The 14,899-nt window shown below is 38.6% G+C and overlaps 1 protein-coding gene across 1 annotated transcript in view; it reads right to left on the bottom strand.

Moving 5' to 3' along the window:
* Positions 1-14,899, bottom strand: part of TMTC2 (transmembrane O-mannosyltransferase targeting cadherins 2) — a 248,807-nt gene that overhangs the window by 53,135 nt on the left and 180,773 nt on the right. Inside the window, exons 7-8 of the mRNA XM_030456167.1 lie at positions 13,042-13,120; positions 2,741-2,862 (exon numbers count right to left, since the gene is read on the bottom strand). Of these exons, the coding sequence (XP_030312027.1) occupies positions 2,741-2,862; positions 13,042-13,120 (201 nt within the window). The remainder of the gene's footprint in view (positions 1-2,740; positions 2,863-13,041; positions 13,121-14,899) is intronic.

Genomic DNA, 14,899 nt, shown 5'->3' with positions numbered 1-14,899 from the left:
ATTATAAGGATTTGCATACATTTACCATCACTTCCTCCCCAAAGCTGGGGTATGCCAATCCTCTAACTGAACTTTCATAATGAAGGGACAATCTTAAAACTTTAGTGGTACACAATGTTTGTACAGAGTTATAGGATTTGGGGATTTTATTATTTTGAAGAAAACTGTGAGAACTTTTTCCCCATAGCAACGTCAAGACTTTCCCTGGCAGACCTCATATTTCATATATTCAGCAGTTCAGAATATGAAAAATTAAACAAAGGACTACTGAGGTAGGGCAGTGCCAGTACAACAGAAAAAAAGAAGAAAAATTAAAAATTATATTTAGATTTTAATTGAGAAAACTTTCTTTCTCCGTAGCAATTCTAATGAATTAGAACTTTTGTGTCAAAGATCTCCTAAGAAGAGAGAATTACATTAGCAGTAATGCTAACTTTCTGCTATTAGCAATATACAAAGATAACTGCCAGAAAAGCAAGGTGAATTAGGAAATTTTAACCTACTTACAGTTCCTTCCTAGAGGAAAGTAATCAGTGAGTGCATGTACCAGCCAATATTCAAGAAATTTTAACTGTAACTGGAAATGGTAGAGAATAGCTATCTTTCCAGCGCCTGGAACTGAGAGGCAATGGGGACATAAAACCAGCACCTTGACTTCCATTACAAGCTAAAAATTCCCATCCAGGTTGTTTTTAATCAAACGATAATTTGCATTATATAAAACTAAAAAACTCTTAATTATTTCTAATTTTGTGGTCACTTGTTGCTCACATAGAAAACTTCTGTTCTAATTTCTCTCCCTTTTCCAAATTCAGATACTTCTACTAGCAGTGGATCTGGTGAAATTAATTATGAGCTACTTTTATTCACTGAATCTCTACTCTGTGTTCAAGGACATTTTTTACTTAAATTTGGAGAGGGCCTACATAAGGTCTGACTAAAAGCTTACAGCTAGGTGAAAAGCTGAAGAGCCATAGAGGTGTATCAGTAGAACTTAAAGAAGATATGAAACCATTTGAGCTGACCAATGAATGAAAAAGAGACATGACAGGAAAGAGGATATGGCCAGAAAAAATAGGAATGAGAAATGGAAAACAAGTGAAAGACACTTTTAAAACAGAATTATTTTAGTGAATAAAATAGAATTCCATTCACATCTTTAAAATGTGGGAAAACCAAGGAGGGAACGGTGCTCTATTACTGCCCTACGGAGATAGTTAAGCTGGAGCTACAATCTCATCTATACTCAAAAGGCAAAGTGAATTTTAAAGAAATTAAAAAGCACAAGTCTTCTGATTTTTTCAGAATTAGGTCTTAGTAGTTGAGTAGTTTCTGTCACATGCTTAAAGAGATACTCCCAAAGAGCGTAAATTCAAATCATAAGGCATGTAATTTATAAAGTACAGGTGATGACACCTCTACCTCTGCCACAGGATGCTACAGCAACTCTGGGTCAAACACTGAGTACCTTGTTGCATTTATATTATTACTTGTGATCTAAACTACTAGTAAAAAAGGCTTTTTTTTTACCAGAGAACTCCCTATTACCTGTTACAAAGTTCCTGTGCTATTACAACTATTTTCTTTGGCACAGAATGTGATGGATGCGCTCGACACCTTAACAAAACTACTGGTAGTTTAGTTTAGGTTCCAAAGGAGGTGAAGGCCTAAGCTGTGGCTGGGCCACAAACTCCTCTATTTTCAGTCTGTTCACTGAAAATCCACAGAGGAGCAGAGTGACACAGTGAGCATCAATGCATATGAGTTTAGAACATTGAGCGTGCAATTAATACATGAATAACAGGTGGCTTTTCCAAGACTCATGAATTAAAAAGAAAGTTGTGGATATAAGAAGTCTCATGCATACCCTTCTCATAGCATGTAATTAGATGACAGCCAACAACTTTATTCTATAAATATGACAATCTAAGTAACCCTTCTTTGAGCTTTCCTCACTAACAACTTCATTGGGTTGTTCAATCAACCTGGGAGGTGATCTCCCCTTGTGCTGCGATGTCTCTCAAAATTACTCCTCAAAGCAGAGAGACCTTTTACCAGTGGACAGAATCATAGAATCATAGAATTGGCTGGGTTGGAAGGGACCTCAGAGATCATCAAGTCCAACCCTTGAACCACTACCACTGCAGTTGCTAGACTATGGCACTGAGTGCCACATCCAGTCTCTTTTTAAATATCTCCAGGGATGGAGAATCCACTACCTCCCGGGGCAGCCCATTCCAATGCCTGATCACCCTCTTGGTAAAGAAATTCTTTCTAATATCCAACCTAAACTTCCCCCAGCACAACTTAAGACCGTGCCCTCTTGTCTTGTCTTTATCTTTGGTAAGTGACCAATATGGCACATAACCTTGCAGTATGGTAAATCTGATTTGTGCCTTGGTAGTTTTGAATCAAATAATTGTGCCATGCAATAATCGAGCAAACCTTGCCATCAAACTTTGTTAAGTTTCACTTTTACATCATATTAAAACCACTTTCACTAATACTTTTGACAGTAGTTCTTTAACCAACCTAAATCACCCAGTTGAGAAACAGAGGTGGCTATATTTCAGGAATTGGATCCAATATTTCACCACAAAATGATACTGTCAAAATCTTTAATTAGAAGGTACGGCTGAACTAGCATGACAAATAAGGCAATAAGCAATTTTCAGGACAAAGTCTTCCCATCCCTTTACCTCATCTACTTGAAGGGCCTGGGACCAGCTGATTAACTCACCGTCAGAGCCAGCAGTTTTCCGTAGGTGAGGTGGGCTGGGATGTGGTCACTCTTGGATCGCAGCGACTCCACGTACCAGTGCTCTGCTTCTGGCAGCCGGCTCATTCTCATGTAGGCTTCTCCTGCAGGGTGAAACAAGCATCAGTGAGAATGCCCCAAATTTCTCAAGGTCTCTGGATTTTATAATCTCATTTATACTTTGATGTTTATTAGGTGGGAAGAGATCTTGAAAAAGGTAAAGAGCTTTGAACACCTGCAGTGAGAGAGCAAAACAGCATTGTAAATACTTGAGGGGGGAGACTGAGTTATGGCCTTATTTGTGCTGGAAAAGCATGGTTGAGATGAAAGTCTTTTTGGAACAGAATTTCAAGAGAGAGCTCCAGTGTCTAAGTTTCAGCCAAAAGTCTCAAAGTAACAGAAATTTTATCACATCTACTATGGAGGAGTTATTGTCTTTTCCATCAGTCTGAATTACACATCATGGAGTGGTACAGAGAATACACGATGTCCTTACATTTCATCATAATACATCAACAACTGAGACATAAATGTGTCCCTGGCTGAGCCACAGACAGACTGAAAATGCTACAAGAAAGGCAGGATTTTACAATAGCACCAAATAAATGGCTAAGTATCTTTCAACAATTACAAAGACACAGTTTATCCAGTGTCACCACTGGAGGATCAAGAGAGGACTACATCTGATCAAAGTAGAGGATGGCTAAGGCTGTCCCCAGGTGAGCCACTTCCCCTCCTTCTGATTCACATGGAAATCACCAGCTGTGAGTCCATCAAAGAGATAGAGAGAGAGGGCAACTGTTCTCTGTTTAAGCTGGAGGCCAGCTTTTCTTTTTTTGTCACCAAAGGACTGAGATCCAGGCAAATTGTGGAACATAAGCTCAAGTTTCAGGAGTTAGGGTGCAGTATGTGCAAACTGACCAAACCACAGCCCACAGATAAAATGACGGTGATGCAGCATCAGATATCACACTGAGACATGGCTCATTTTTTGATTTTTATGAGCAAATAAGACTTCTTTTTTTCCAAAAAGGAGTGCAAGTTTGTAAATCTAGCAGACGAGGATTTCTAATTCAAGGATCTAGAGAGCATTCTGTACTCATGCACTGTTCTTGGATATCTGATTACATACACAGATGATGTCTCAGTCCCAGAAGTACTCAAGTTATTCTATTGCTGGTTAGAGCCAAACTAAAAGAACATTTCCCCCCAAAATAAGCCAAATTTAAAGAAAAAAAGTCATATCAGGAAAGAAACCCCAAAAAACCAAAACCACCCCTCAAAACCTACAATCTAATTCAGAGATACCATTGTCAAATGCATTTTTTTCACTATACCAAGAGCCATATATAAAGGATGTAACATTATATCTTGTTATGCATAAAATAAAAGTCATGAAGTTAAGTGTTGACAGGATGGAATAAGCCAGAACTCAACCTATATGCTACCCTACTCTTCCTAGCTTTTGTGGCAGAATGTTTAATTATTTGATTGCATACTATTTTTCCCACAGCCCCCTGCTTCATATAGCATACAGGAAATGAGGAATCCATATTGCCCTTTTCTTTTCTTTAAGTGCAAAATTCCAGCTGAACCTGTTACAGCTCGGCAATTTTTCAAACAATTAACAAAAAGATTCTTTAAAGAGAAATATAAGCAGCCAAAAGAGATGGAGTTATTATCTACTAGTAGTATATGCTAAATGCACTGCCAAATTTCAAAAAGATCCACGGTTCTCAACGATTTTCTCTGATGGATTCTCATATAAGAAGAGATTAACATCTTCGGATTTGAATTTTTAATAGGTTTTAAGCGCTCAACTACTTTAAAAGCTAACATCCTAAAACTCTGAGGGTATTTCTGAGCAGTGCATCCAGAAATGAAGCTACAGGATGTCAATCTAAATGTCAAACTGTAGAAAAGGGAATTTTATTTCCCTGAAGACTTTGTGGAAAATTATAACTGAACATTTTTCTTCTGAAGAATGTTTTCTGCCCGTAAGCCTCACATTGTCAAGAATTACTATATTATAAGTAATTAGAACATGTCATTACTAAAGAAGGAAGAACTGTTAAGGGGCCTGCTATTAATTTGCTCTTCTGAATGACTTACAATGACACTTATCTAAAAAGAAATCAAAGTAAGTTGAAAACTGACAGAAGCTCTGCCACCACAATACTCAAAGACCGGAATAAAATCAAGCAACTGTTAATTGAAGTGTTAATTCAATAAAGTGATGCTTATGTGCTAGACTACTGCAATTTTAATAAAAGTTATTCCAGCTTCAGCTACTTTTCCAACAGAATAACAAAGAAAACATGAATGCCTTGACTTCTATAATTCAGGATGCATTTGTGTGCCTGCGATTAATAAAAGTATTTGTCATTTTCAGTCATGTATTCTATGTCTGATGTTGTTAATAAACAAAATTAGGTATCATTTACTTTACTGTGTATTAAATGGTTCTAGGTTAACCTATACACATTCAGTCAGGATTTCAATATCATTTTTCTGTTTGTTCTTTAAATTGGGTATGTAAAAAAGTTGCCTTAGAAAATGATAGAGGTCTACATCCTTGTATGTTGAAATACCATAAGAGGCTCGTGCCTTTCATAATGCAACTGCACAGCCTCCTTGTGCAAATCAAGGCTGCAGATGCACCTCCCGAGATATATAGCTTCCTTCTTTTTCCCTTAAGTACCAGCACTTAATATAATAAATCTAGAAGCACAGGTTGATGTTGTACTATAGTGATGTTTAAGATACACTGCAAAAGATTAAGTCTTAGTGATGTATATGCAGTGCATGCATATCTCTGAAACAGCTGAAGCATGTGAACTTAATGAGCATCAAGATCTGTATAGACTAAGCATATTCTGTTTGTGTTTTTCCCATTTTACAGAATAATCTCCTTGAAGATTTTGAGGATGTACTGTATTTTAATAGGGCTTTTGATGGATGGGAGTCAATCCCTTTTTAATTTGACTGAGCAGATTCTTACAGGTCTCAATTAGCCAAGGCAAAGCCTTTAATCTGATTTAACTAAACCACTAGCTACTTTTGAAGGAAAATACCTGAAGTGGAAAACAGATATAAGATAAGGGCAAACTAAAATCATCTGCAGTGTTGTACAGCATGGACTTTGCACAGTTCCTTCCTGTCGTACAAAAGTGTTCCAGTATATTGACACAAATAGAAGCACTGAGCTTACCTATGAAGAATAATTTCATTTTCCAACAGACGTGCACCCAGTAGTAAATCGTAAGGGTACAAACTAAGAATTCATAACTGAAGAAGTGATTGCAATCTTTTCTTGCCTTGTACTTTATTTACCCACATTTTAAAGACATTTTTTGCCAGTAAAACAAAACAACAGGCCTGCATAGGTTTCTCTAAAACACCGTTAAGAGAAGCATTTTCCATTAGAATCATGCCTTTAGTGGGATCCCTGTAGCACAATTTCAGTACTGGACAGGATTTTTGGTCTACAAACATTATTATACTTATTTTCCTGCAAAACCTTGTATGCTTAATAAAAAATATATACAGGCTTAAACTCTTAGTTTTTTCATAATATTGCCTAAGAAACGTCAGGCATTTCACATTAAATTACAGATCAATTGTCCAAAGAGATAAAACTAAGAAAACCTGAGAACCTGAAAAAAACCCATCTCAAACATTGTGTTCACTACCCCCTCAGCAATTTGTTGCTGTAATCTTCATACCCAGCTCAATTCCCTAAAAAAAAAACAAAAAACCCACAAAAAACCAAAACCACAGTGAAAAACCAGGAGACATTGCAATCAGCCTGGAGATTTATACTTAGCTTTGGGCAGCAGATGTAAACTACCCTAGTCTGCAAAGTCTCAGAGGGGGTGAGAGTTTAAGTAGTGAGATGGAAGGAAGGAGGGGGAAAGAAGGAAGGACAGCCTTTTACTTCAATCATAATTACAATGCACTCCATTCTTATTTCTCTAAAACATACAAAAAATATACAAATCAGAGAAAAAAAATCTGGGTTTCACCAAGCTAGTTTTAGAAGGAAAAAAATGTCTGTCACATACTTTTAGTAAGAAATTACCAGTAAAGCTCCATGAGATGCCTGGGAACCACTGGATGACTGGAGCTCAGACAAGTTCAGGTACCATGCTCTGCATAAGTTACAATGTGGGATATGTATTTCACAGCTTAATCATCTTTGGCTCTTAGAAAGTAAGGCTTGCACAGCATGACCTGTAAAACTGTATCAGCAAAAGTGTTTCCTGGAGTTCAAAACAATGTTTAAAAGTAATTAAACTAAAAAGCATTTAATGGGAATAAGGTGCAAGTGGGATAGAGCCTTAACACTATTAACAGGTTTGTACAAACAGCCACATCTACCCAAAAGCATAATCAAATAAAGAAATAGTTATGTTATAATCACCAATCATCAACACAAAATCTTTCTGCTTGCTATATGATGCAAACCTCTGCACCAGATGTAAAATTTGGCTCCCCTTTCCAGTCACTTGCATATGATTTGTCTTCTATCCATGTGCAATGTAGCAGATAAGAAAGCAGTAATCTAAACTCTAATCTGTGCATCATTAACTCTATTCGCTCCTGCTATGTTAGCTTCTTCTGGAACTTCAGTTTCACATTATAAATATTTGCAACGATTTTCCATTATATTCATTTGAAAATAGACATTCAGATGTTAGTTGGCAAAGGCCAGATGAAGTGTAATCGAGACATTTGTCTTTATGACAGTATCCTGCCAATCTAAATCTGGACAACGACACCCAAACACCTTTCTTGTTACTGTTCTCTATTAAAATAAAGCCTCCATGGTCCACCTCACACCATTTAACTGGCAAAAGTATGAATTACTGTAGCAGGAGGGCCAGTGTGGTTTTAAAAACATTGTAATACAATCAACTGTACAATATCACCTTTCAAGGAAGGCAAAGGACAACTAGAGTAGAGGCTGATCCTTAAGCAGTTCTAATATTGGCATTAAAATGTTCAAGATCCCACTGGGACCATTTTATCTTTTGACCCCAAGTTTTAATTGAAACTTTAAACAAAATATATTACCTATTTAATGCAGCTGAGCTGGACTCTGGCCTTTGTAGTGCATGTTGCCATGCCAAGCAAATTAATCTGTGTAACCTTAGCATGTATTCTTTAATTTACATCAAAGAAATATGACATAGGGAAAATAAATACTAAGCCAACCTTTTTAGAGTTTTAATTTTTAGCTGTTTTGTGTTCTTTTAAGGAGGGAAAAAAAAAAAAAAAAAAAAAAAAAAGAGGAAAGAAGAGGTTTTACTTCTTGGTACAAAGCCAGAGAAACATATGGTTTCCTTAGCTGAGTTGTTGCACACCTGGCAAAATAAATCACAGCAACAGGAGACCAAAATCTACCCTGCAACTTTTCATATGTACAAGCTTAGAACATCTGATGCTGGTGTTTTAGTCCTGTCTTTAGTACCATGAATAAAATGCTAAGTCAAACAGATGGCTTGCTTCTTGAAGCTCAATACTTCTTTTTCCTTTAATAGACAAGTTACTTAGAGTTTTAAAAGATGAGAATAAGTAGGGCAGACTGGCACACGAGAGCAATGAGTCACTGGGCCTGTCAAAGCATACGGCCAGTAGAAGCAAGGGCAGGAAAAAAAACTGTAAGACAAACAGGGAAAGCAGGTGGTGTAAAGGCTTAACACTGCTGGAGTGTTAATGCTACCATATTTCAAGTGCTGGACTTGAAACACCAGTTCAGGTTAAACAGTTCATCTCCTATTTATTCTTTTTCCGGTGTGTCACATACACCATAAAGGAGAAGGACTCCAGAAAATCTTCCATGAAATGACTGAATAATTACTAAAAATTAGAGGAAGCACTGTTTCCTTACAGCACATGCCAGTATCTAATACTGAATGAAGCAGACTGCCAGACTCTCAGAATACACCAATCACAATGACAACAGCAGCAGATAATTCCCAGGCTGTATTCTTGGATTTCATAAGTCATGAAGGCTTTTTCCATGTGCAGCGAGACAGGGAAGGACATTTCCTTCCCAAGCAGATGGGTAGCACTCCCCAGTTTCTCCCCTTCCTCCCTAGAAATGAGCACATGGTGACTGGGCATAGCTCAGAGTCAGATTCATGCAATTCCAAGCACATGAGACAGGACTGGCCTACTTCGGTTCCTCTAATCTCCCTTTGAAAGGCAAGATGTAGGCAGACAAGTTTAGACAATGCTGTTTAGCAAAGAAAGTGTTATACTGAACATGTTTATAATTTTATCTTGAACATCCAAACAGAAATAAATAATCTGGTTGGCCTTCTGGTGCCCAGTGACAGTATGAGCTGTGGAGCGGATGCATTCCTGATAATGGATGTGGTTGCGTTGCTCTCTTGTCACATTCGATGCAGTGAGATGACTGAATAGGTGTTTAGGATTTATCTCACCCAACTTCAGCTACCAAGTCTAAACTAGTCATCTCAGCTCCTTTTACAGAAGTATGCTTGCACAGGATTATTTGCCTAATCTAAAAGAGATGTTTATATCAGATGAATTTAATTACTCCCCAGAGCTATCTTTTTCTTTACACACTATAAAGTGAGCATAGCTACTGAGCTCTGTCTTGTCATCTGACCTTTACACTACTACAGGTAGAAGAGATTAACTTAATTCAATGTGTCTGACTACAGTCATCTACACTCATGGACAGATGCATCCAGGACAGCTTTAGAGAAACCAGCCTGAGCCCTGCAATTAATAATGCTGCACAGCATTCAGCTCCAGTCACTACCCTCCTCTGCATGTAGCCTCTTGGACTGCCTTTGCAGCCAAGCCAACCAGCCACACCTCAGCAATTAGTGCAAAGCCAATCCTGGTTTCCCTGCAACAGCTGCCATCACAACAGCAACCATATTACAAATATTTGCTGCATTCAGGGTAAGTTGTACTCACAGAGGTCTGTAATACCTTGTTGCTCTTTGCAGCAGGCTGAAAGGGGCTCAGGTAAGTTCTGCTGACCCTAACTTTTTATGCCACTGGGACATCTGTGAAATGCTGGTGGCTGCCTGAAGGCAACTGAAGCCAGAGCATGGAGGGAGGAAGTGGAGCAGCAGCCAAGCCCAGACAAAGGATTAAGTTGGTCTTTGTATTCACTCTTGTTTTGTCACTTAATAAATGCAAATCCCGGAACAGTGAACTTGAATGTCACAGACTGTGCTTATAAAGGAAACTGGGAAAGACCTCCTGAACCTAAAAAAGTAACCAATTGAAAAAAAAAACCAACCAAACCAATGGGCACAAAAAAAACCCCAAAACCAACCAAACCACAAGCCGACAAAATCTTATAGGTCACGGTGGTCCTAAAGGGAGTGTCTATTCACAGGAAAAGAAAAAGGGTGTCACAGGCCTGTTTTGTAACACAACCATCATGTTAGAAATAACACTGCTTTACTGTTTCCAGTTTCTGTACAACTGAGGAGCACTTTTATCAGAATTATGAAATATTTATCTGCACTAAAGAGGGCAGTCAAATTCCAGAAGGTTTGCAGTACTTCAGCATTCACTATGGAACACTGATAGTAAGCAGAGGCTTAATTCATGAAAGGGAGACTGTGGACAACCCCACCAAATTTATCAGCAAATGCTGACAAATAAAACTAATTAAAAAGTAGTTCAACTAAGACCGTAGATGAACAAAAGTAGATTTAAAAATCAACCTGTGTGTTTTACTGATTTTACATGTTTGCACTAATCTGATGAAGTTCAGCATTCAGGGGGAAGTAACTGTCCATTGGGCTGCATGAACTGTTAAGGAAGTGTTTATTATTGACATTAGATACTTTGTCACAGTGAGAAGCACATAATTTATTGTTTACAGAGATCCGCAAGCACTGTGACATGTAAACATAGCATTGTTTACAACTACAAGCTTAGAAATTCTTTTTTCCTATGACCAAGTACTTATAAGAAGCTAAAAAAAATATGCCTTTCCTAACTAAGTAGAGAACACTGAGTTGTGCTACCTTTCAACAACTGTCAAAACTCTTACCAACCAATACATTTCCTTGTATTTTAGGTACTGGTAGGGGAGAAAAAGCCACAAAACACCACATGCTTCCTGTTGATCCCAATTGTTTCTACACATAATTTTTAATTGCTCTACTTTGAACTACTTTAAAGGCAACATACATCCTTTTCTGTCCCAGATAAACAGGCCCTCACAGAGTCTACTGGGTCAGACACTGAGGCTGCTTAGAAGAAACAGACTCCCTTTCAGAGACAGTTACACAATTAAAAGCATCTCTAAAACAATGAAAAATCTGCCCTTGTTTACAGATAGGAATACTAAAAATAATAATTCAAACACAACATCGACCTCTTGCAGAGACATGAACAGGAGAGGTAGACCATTCTATGGGTAACAATTTGGCTGGACGGTTGCACAAAAAGTGTAGTGGTCAATGGCTCCGTGTCCAAGTGGAGATCAGTAACAAGAGGCATTCCTCAGAGGTTGGTACTGGGACCAGTGCTGTTTACTATCTCTGTTGGTAACATGGAGAGTGGAACTGAATGCACCCTCAGCAAGTTTACTGATGACAACGAGCTGTGTGGTGTGGCCAAGATGCTGGAGGGAAGGGATGCCATCCAGAGGGACCTTGATAGGCTTGAGAGCAGGGTTTGTGCAACCTCATGAAGTTCAGCAAGGCCAAATGCAAAGTTCTGCACCTGGGTCAGAGTGATCCCTGGCAAAAATATAGGCTGCGTAGGGAGTGGACTGACAACAGCCCCAAGGAGAAGGACTTGGGGGTGTTTGTTGCTGAGAAGCTCAACATGAGCCAGCAATGTGCACTTGAAGCCCATAAAGCCAACCATATCCTGGGCAGGAAGGACATGGAACTCTTGAAGCAAGTCCAGAGGAGGGCCACGAAGATGACCTGAGGTCTGGAGCAACCCTCCTATGAGTACCGACTGAGATTTGGGCTTGTTCAGCTTGGAGAAGAGAAGGCTTCAAGATGACATTATAGAAGCCTCCCAGTACCTGAAGGGGGCCTACAAGAAAACTGGGGCATGGAGGGGGAATGGTTTCAAATTGAAAGAGGGTAGATATAGATATATAGATTAGACATAAGGAAGAAAGTCTTGTCTGTAAGGGTGGTGAGACATTTTAATAGGTGTCCTAGGGAACTTGTAAAAGCCCACTTCCTTGGAAGTGTTCAAAGCCAGGCTGGATGTGTCTTTGAGCAAACTGGTCCAGTGGCAGGTGCCTCTGCCCATGCAGGGAGATTGGAACTAGATGATTAAGGTCCATTACAACTCAAGCCATTCTATTATATATTATTTCTTTTTTCTGTTGAAAGTATCCTGTATGAGGATAGAATACGGGAAGCTCGAGGTAAAGTTTAAAAAACCACAAATCCTCAGCTAAATTAATGTTTCTTGTGGCTCTGAAGGGACTTTTGGCTGAAATTCTGAAGGGCAGACATGATGGTCCTGCAGGAAGAGTTGTCTCATTTTAGATGTCTAATTAACAGTACATTAGCTTGGAAATAAGTTTTTTTGCACAAGCTGAAAAAACACCCCAAGTATTTCTGTGCGTCTCTTTGGACATTTTTTTCCTTTACAAGCAAATTTATCATTGAACACTCACACTACATTTTATACTATAGTCACTGTCACTCTGCTTTCTATGAAGTAAATACAGTTTTTTGTTAGTTTCAAAGATGACTAATTGGGAGATTAAAAAAAGAAATGTATGAATTGCACACGTGGTCTGCCAGACACTGGATGAGAGATTCTTGAGGCTGAGAAAAACACTAATACATGAGTTCTAAATGCCAAAGTGATGTATAGACATTCTTAAGGAATGTCCACTATAGAATCATAGAATTATAGAATAATTTGGGTTGAAAGGGACCTCTAAAAGTAAGTAGGGACACCCTCAACTAGATCAGGTTGCTCAGAGCCTCATCAAACCTCACCTTGACTATCTCCAGGGATGAGGCCTCAACTACCTCCCTAGGCAACCTGTTTCATATTTCTACTACCCTCATGGTAAAGAATTTTTTCCTAAAATCCAGTCTCATAATTTATTGTGCCTTATCCAGCACTACAGTTGTGAGCATTTAAGCTTTGAACTGGTTTGGCTCTCATCTACTAATGGCAATTATTTTTGGTTTTATTAGCTAATTCATTTGAGCACCAGTTGCCTGGATAAGCTCTTTAGTTTCACTCTGCCTGCCTCCTCAAGTGTCTTTCTGAGCCACTAACAATGTACTTACCCATCATGTTGTACAGACTCTGTGGTGCAAACTGTCTTGGCATTTTTTGTATTGCTTCTTTGTAAACCATAAGGGCATCCTAGAAAGAGAGACACAAGTGGGACAAGTCATTAGTAAAGCACCAGTTTCAAAAGAAGTTTTTCACATGTAAAACTACCTTCCTTCCCCAATGTCCTGGTTTAACACTGGCCCGGCAATTAAACCGAGTAACACCCAAATAAAAGGTGCAGAAAGAAAACACACCACTGTCATAAATATAACAGAAAGTTCACAGTTCTCATTTACAAAAGTTTCATCAAATTCAATGAGGTTTATTGACAAGAGATAAAATTCCTCTTTTCCCAGGAGGAAATAAAAGGAAGATTTATTTAACCCCCTCAGTCATGAGTTTATAATTATATATAAAATTCTACAAGCTATCAGAGAATATGGAATAATATGAAACTGCATACAAAGGACTTATTTATGACTATGCTACAGTAAATTATGTGAGAATAAAAGAAATCATTGTCTACTGCCTTCCAAGTAATAACAAATCATAATCTTCACAACAAGATGAACCAAGTATCAGTTATGCCAAAACTGGATTCCATTCATAAATATGCTTTAATTTTAATTACTAGGTCACACATTTATGAGTCAGTAAGCACTTAGGATGTTTACTGGTCAGTCTGTTAGCTCTTCATCAACTCAAGTGCACCACAAAAGCACTTCATCACATCAGACATTCACAGCTTGAAGAAGGTGAAACATGCTTTAAAAAAATCTACAGGTATGATCAAAATCAAGCTTGGATCAGACCGCAATGACTGCCAGGCAGAAATCTGGCTGTTTATATTATCATAATCCTTTGTCTCTCCAAGACCATGCCCTTTGACTCTATCACCCATGCAGACAAGACACTGCTTTTCTCTTACCTTTACGGATGCTTTTGCCATCCGTGTCTGTGTTTTAACCAATCAGTAACTGCCACCTGACAGACCTGGATTCACCAGATAAATGACAGAGAATCCAAGGAGCTGTGCATGCCTAATCTTAAACAGATGAGGTAACTGTCATAGTCAGGTTATATCAAGAGTGATATGGATCAAACCCACGTGTAACTCCAGTTCCAGAGTATGCCTGGCAATGCAAAGAGTGTATTACTTTCTTTCAAATACTGCTTAAGATCAAAAATGGAAGCAAATGTCCAGCTTAAGTCATTTAATCAGGGAGAGTTGAGAGGAATCTCAACAGTTACATTTTGTGACTCTTCAACTACCTGAAGGGAGGTTGGAGTGAGGAGGTGAAACGGCCTCATCTCCTTAGTGACTGTGATAGGACCAGAGGGAATGGATGGAAGCTGTGCCAGGGGAGGGTTAGGCTGGATGTTAGGAAACATTTTTTCACTGAGAGGCTTGTCAGGCATTGGAATGGCCTGCCCAGGGCAGTGGTGGAGTCACCATCCCTGGAAACATTTGAAAGGCATTTGGACCTGGTCCTTAGGGACATAGTTTAATAGTTGGTCAAAGGTTGGACCGGATGGTCTTGGAGGTCTCTTCCAACCTAAACCACTCCATGATTCTGTGATTTGCACACATAAATGAGATGGGATGGCTTGAGTAGAGTCTGCCATTATGTTAAGAAATATTGAACCCACTTCAGCACTTAGGTGAAGTTATTTGAGAATAGCACATAAAGGGATGTCTTTAAAGACTCAAGTTTTTAATTATTCCAATTAGGCCTGATTTTCGGAGACTCAAAGTAAGATGGACTTTATGAAAAAGCCAGTACATTTTAGGTGAGCTGGTCTGTTATCAGGCTATATCCTTTGCCTACCAGCCATTGGAAGAAGGCAAAAGAGAATTAATTATCACAT

This window comes from Calypte anna, chromosome 1 (assembly GCF_003957555.1).
Source record: "Calypte anna isolate BGI_N300 chromosome 1, bCalAnn1_v1.p, whole genome shotgun sequence".
Classification (NCBI taxonomy): domain Eukaryota; kingdom Metazoa; phylum Chordata; class Aves; order Apodiformes; family Trochilidae; genus Calypte; species Calypte anna.
This window is presented reverse-complemented; position numbering and strand designations above follow the sequence as displayed.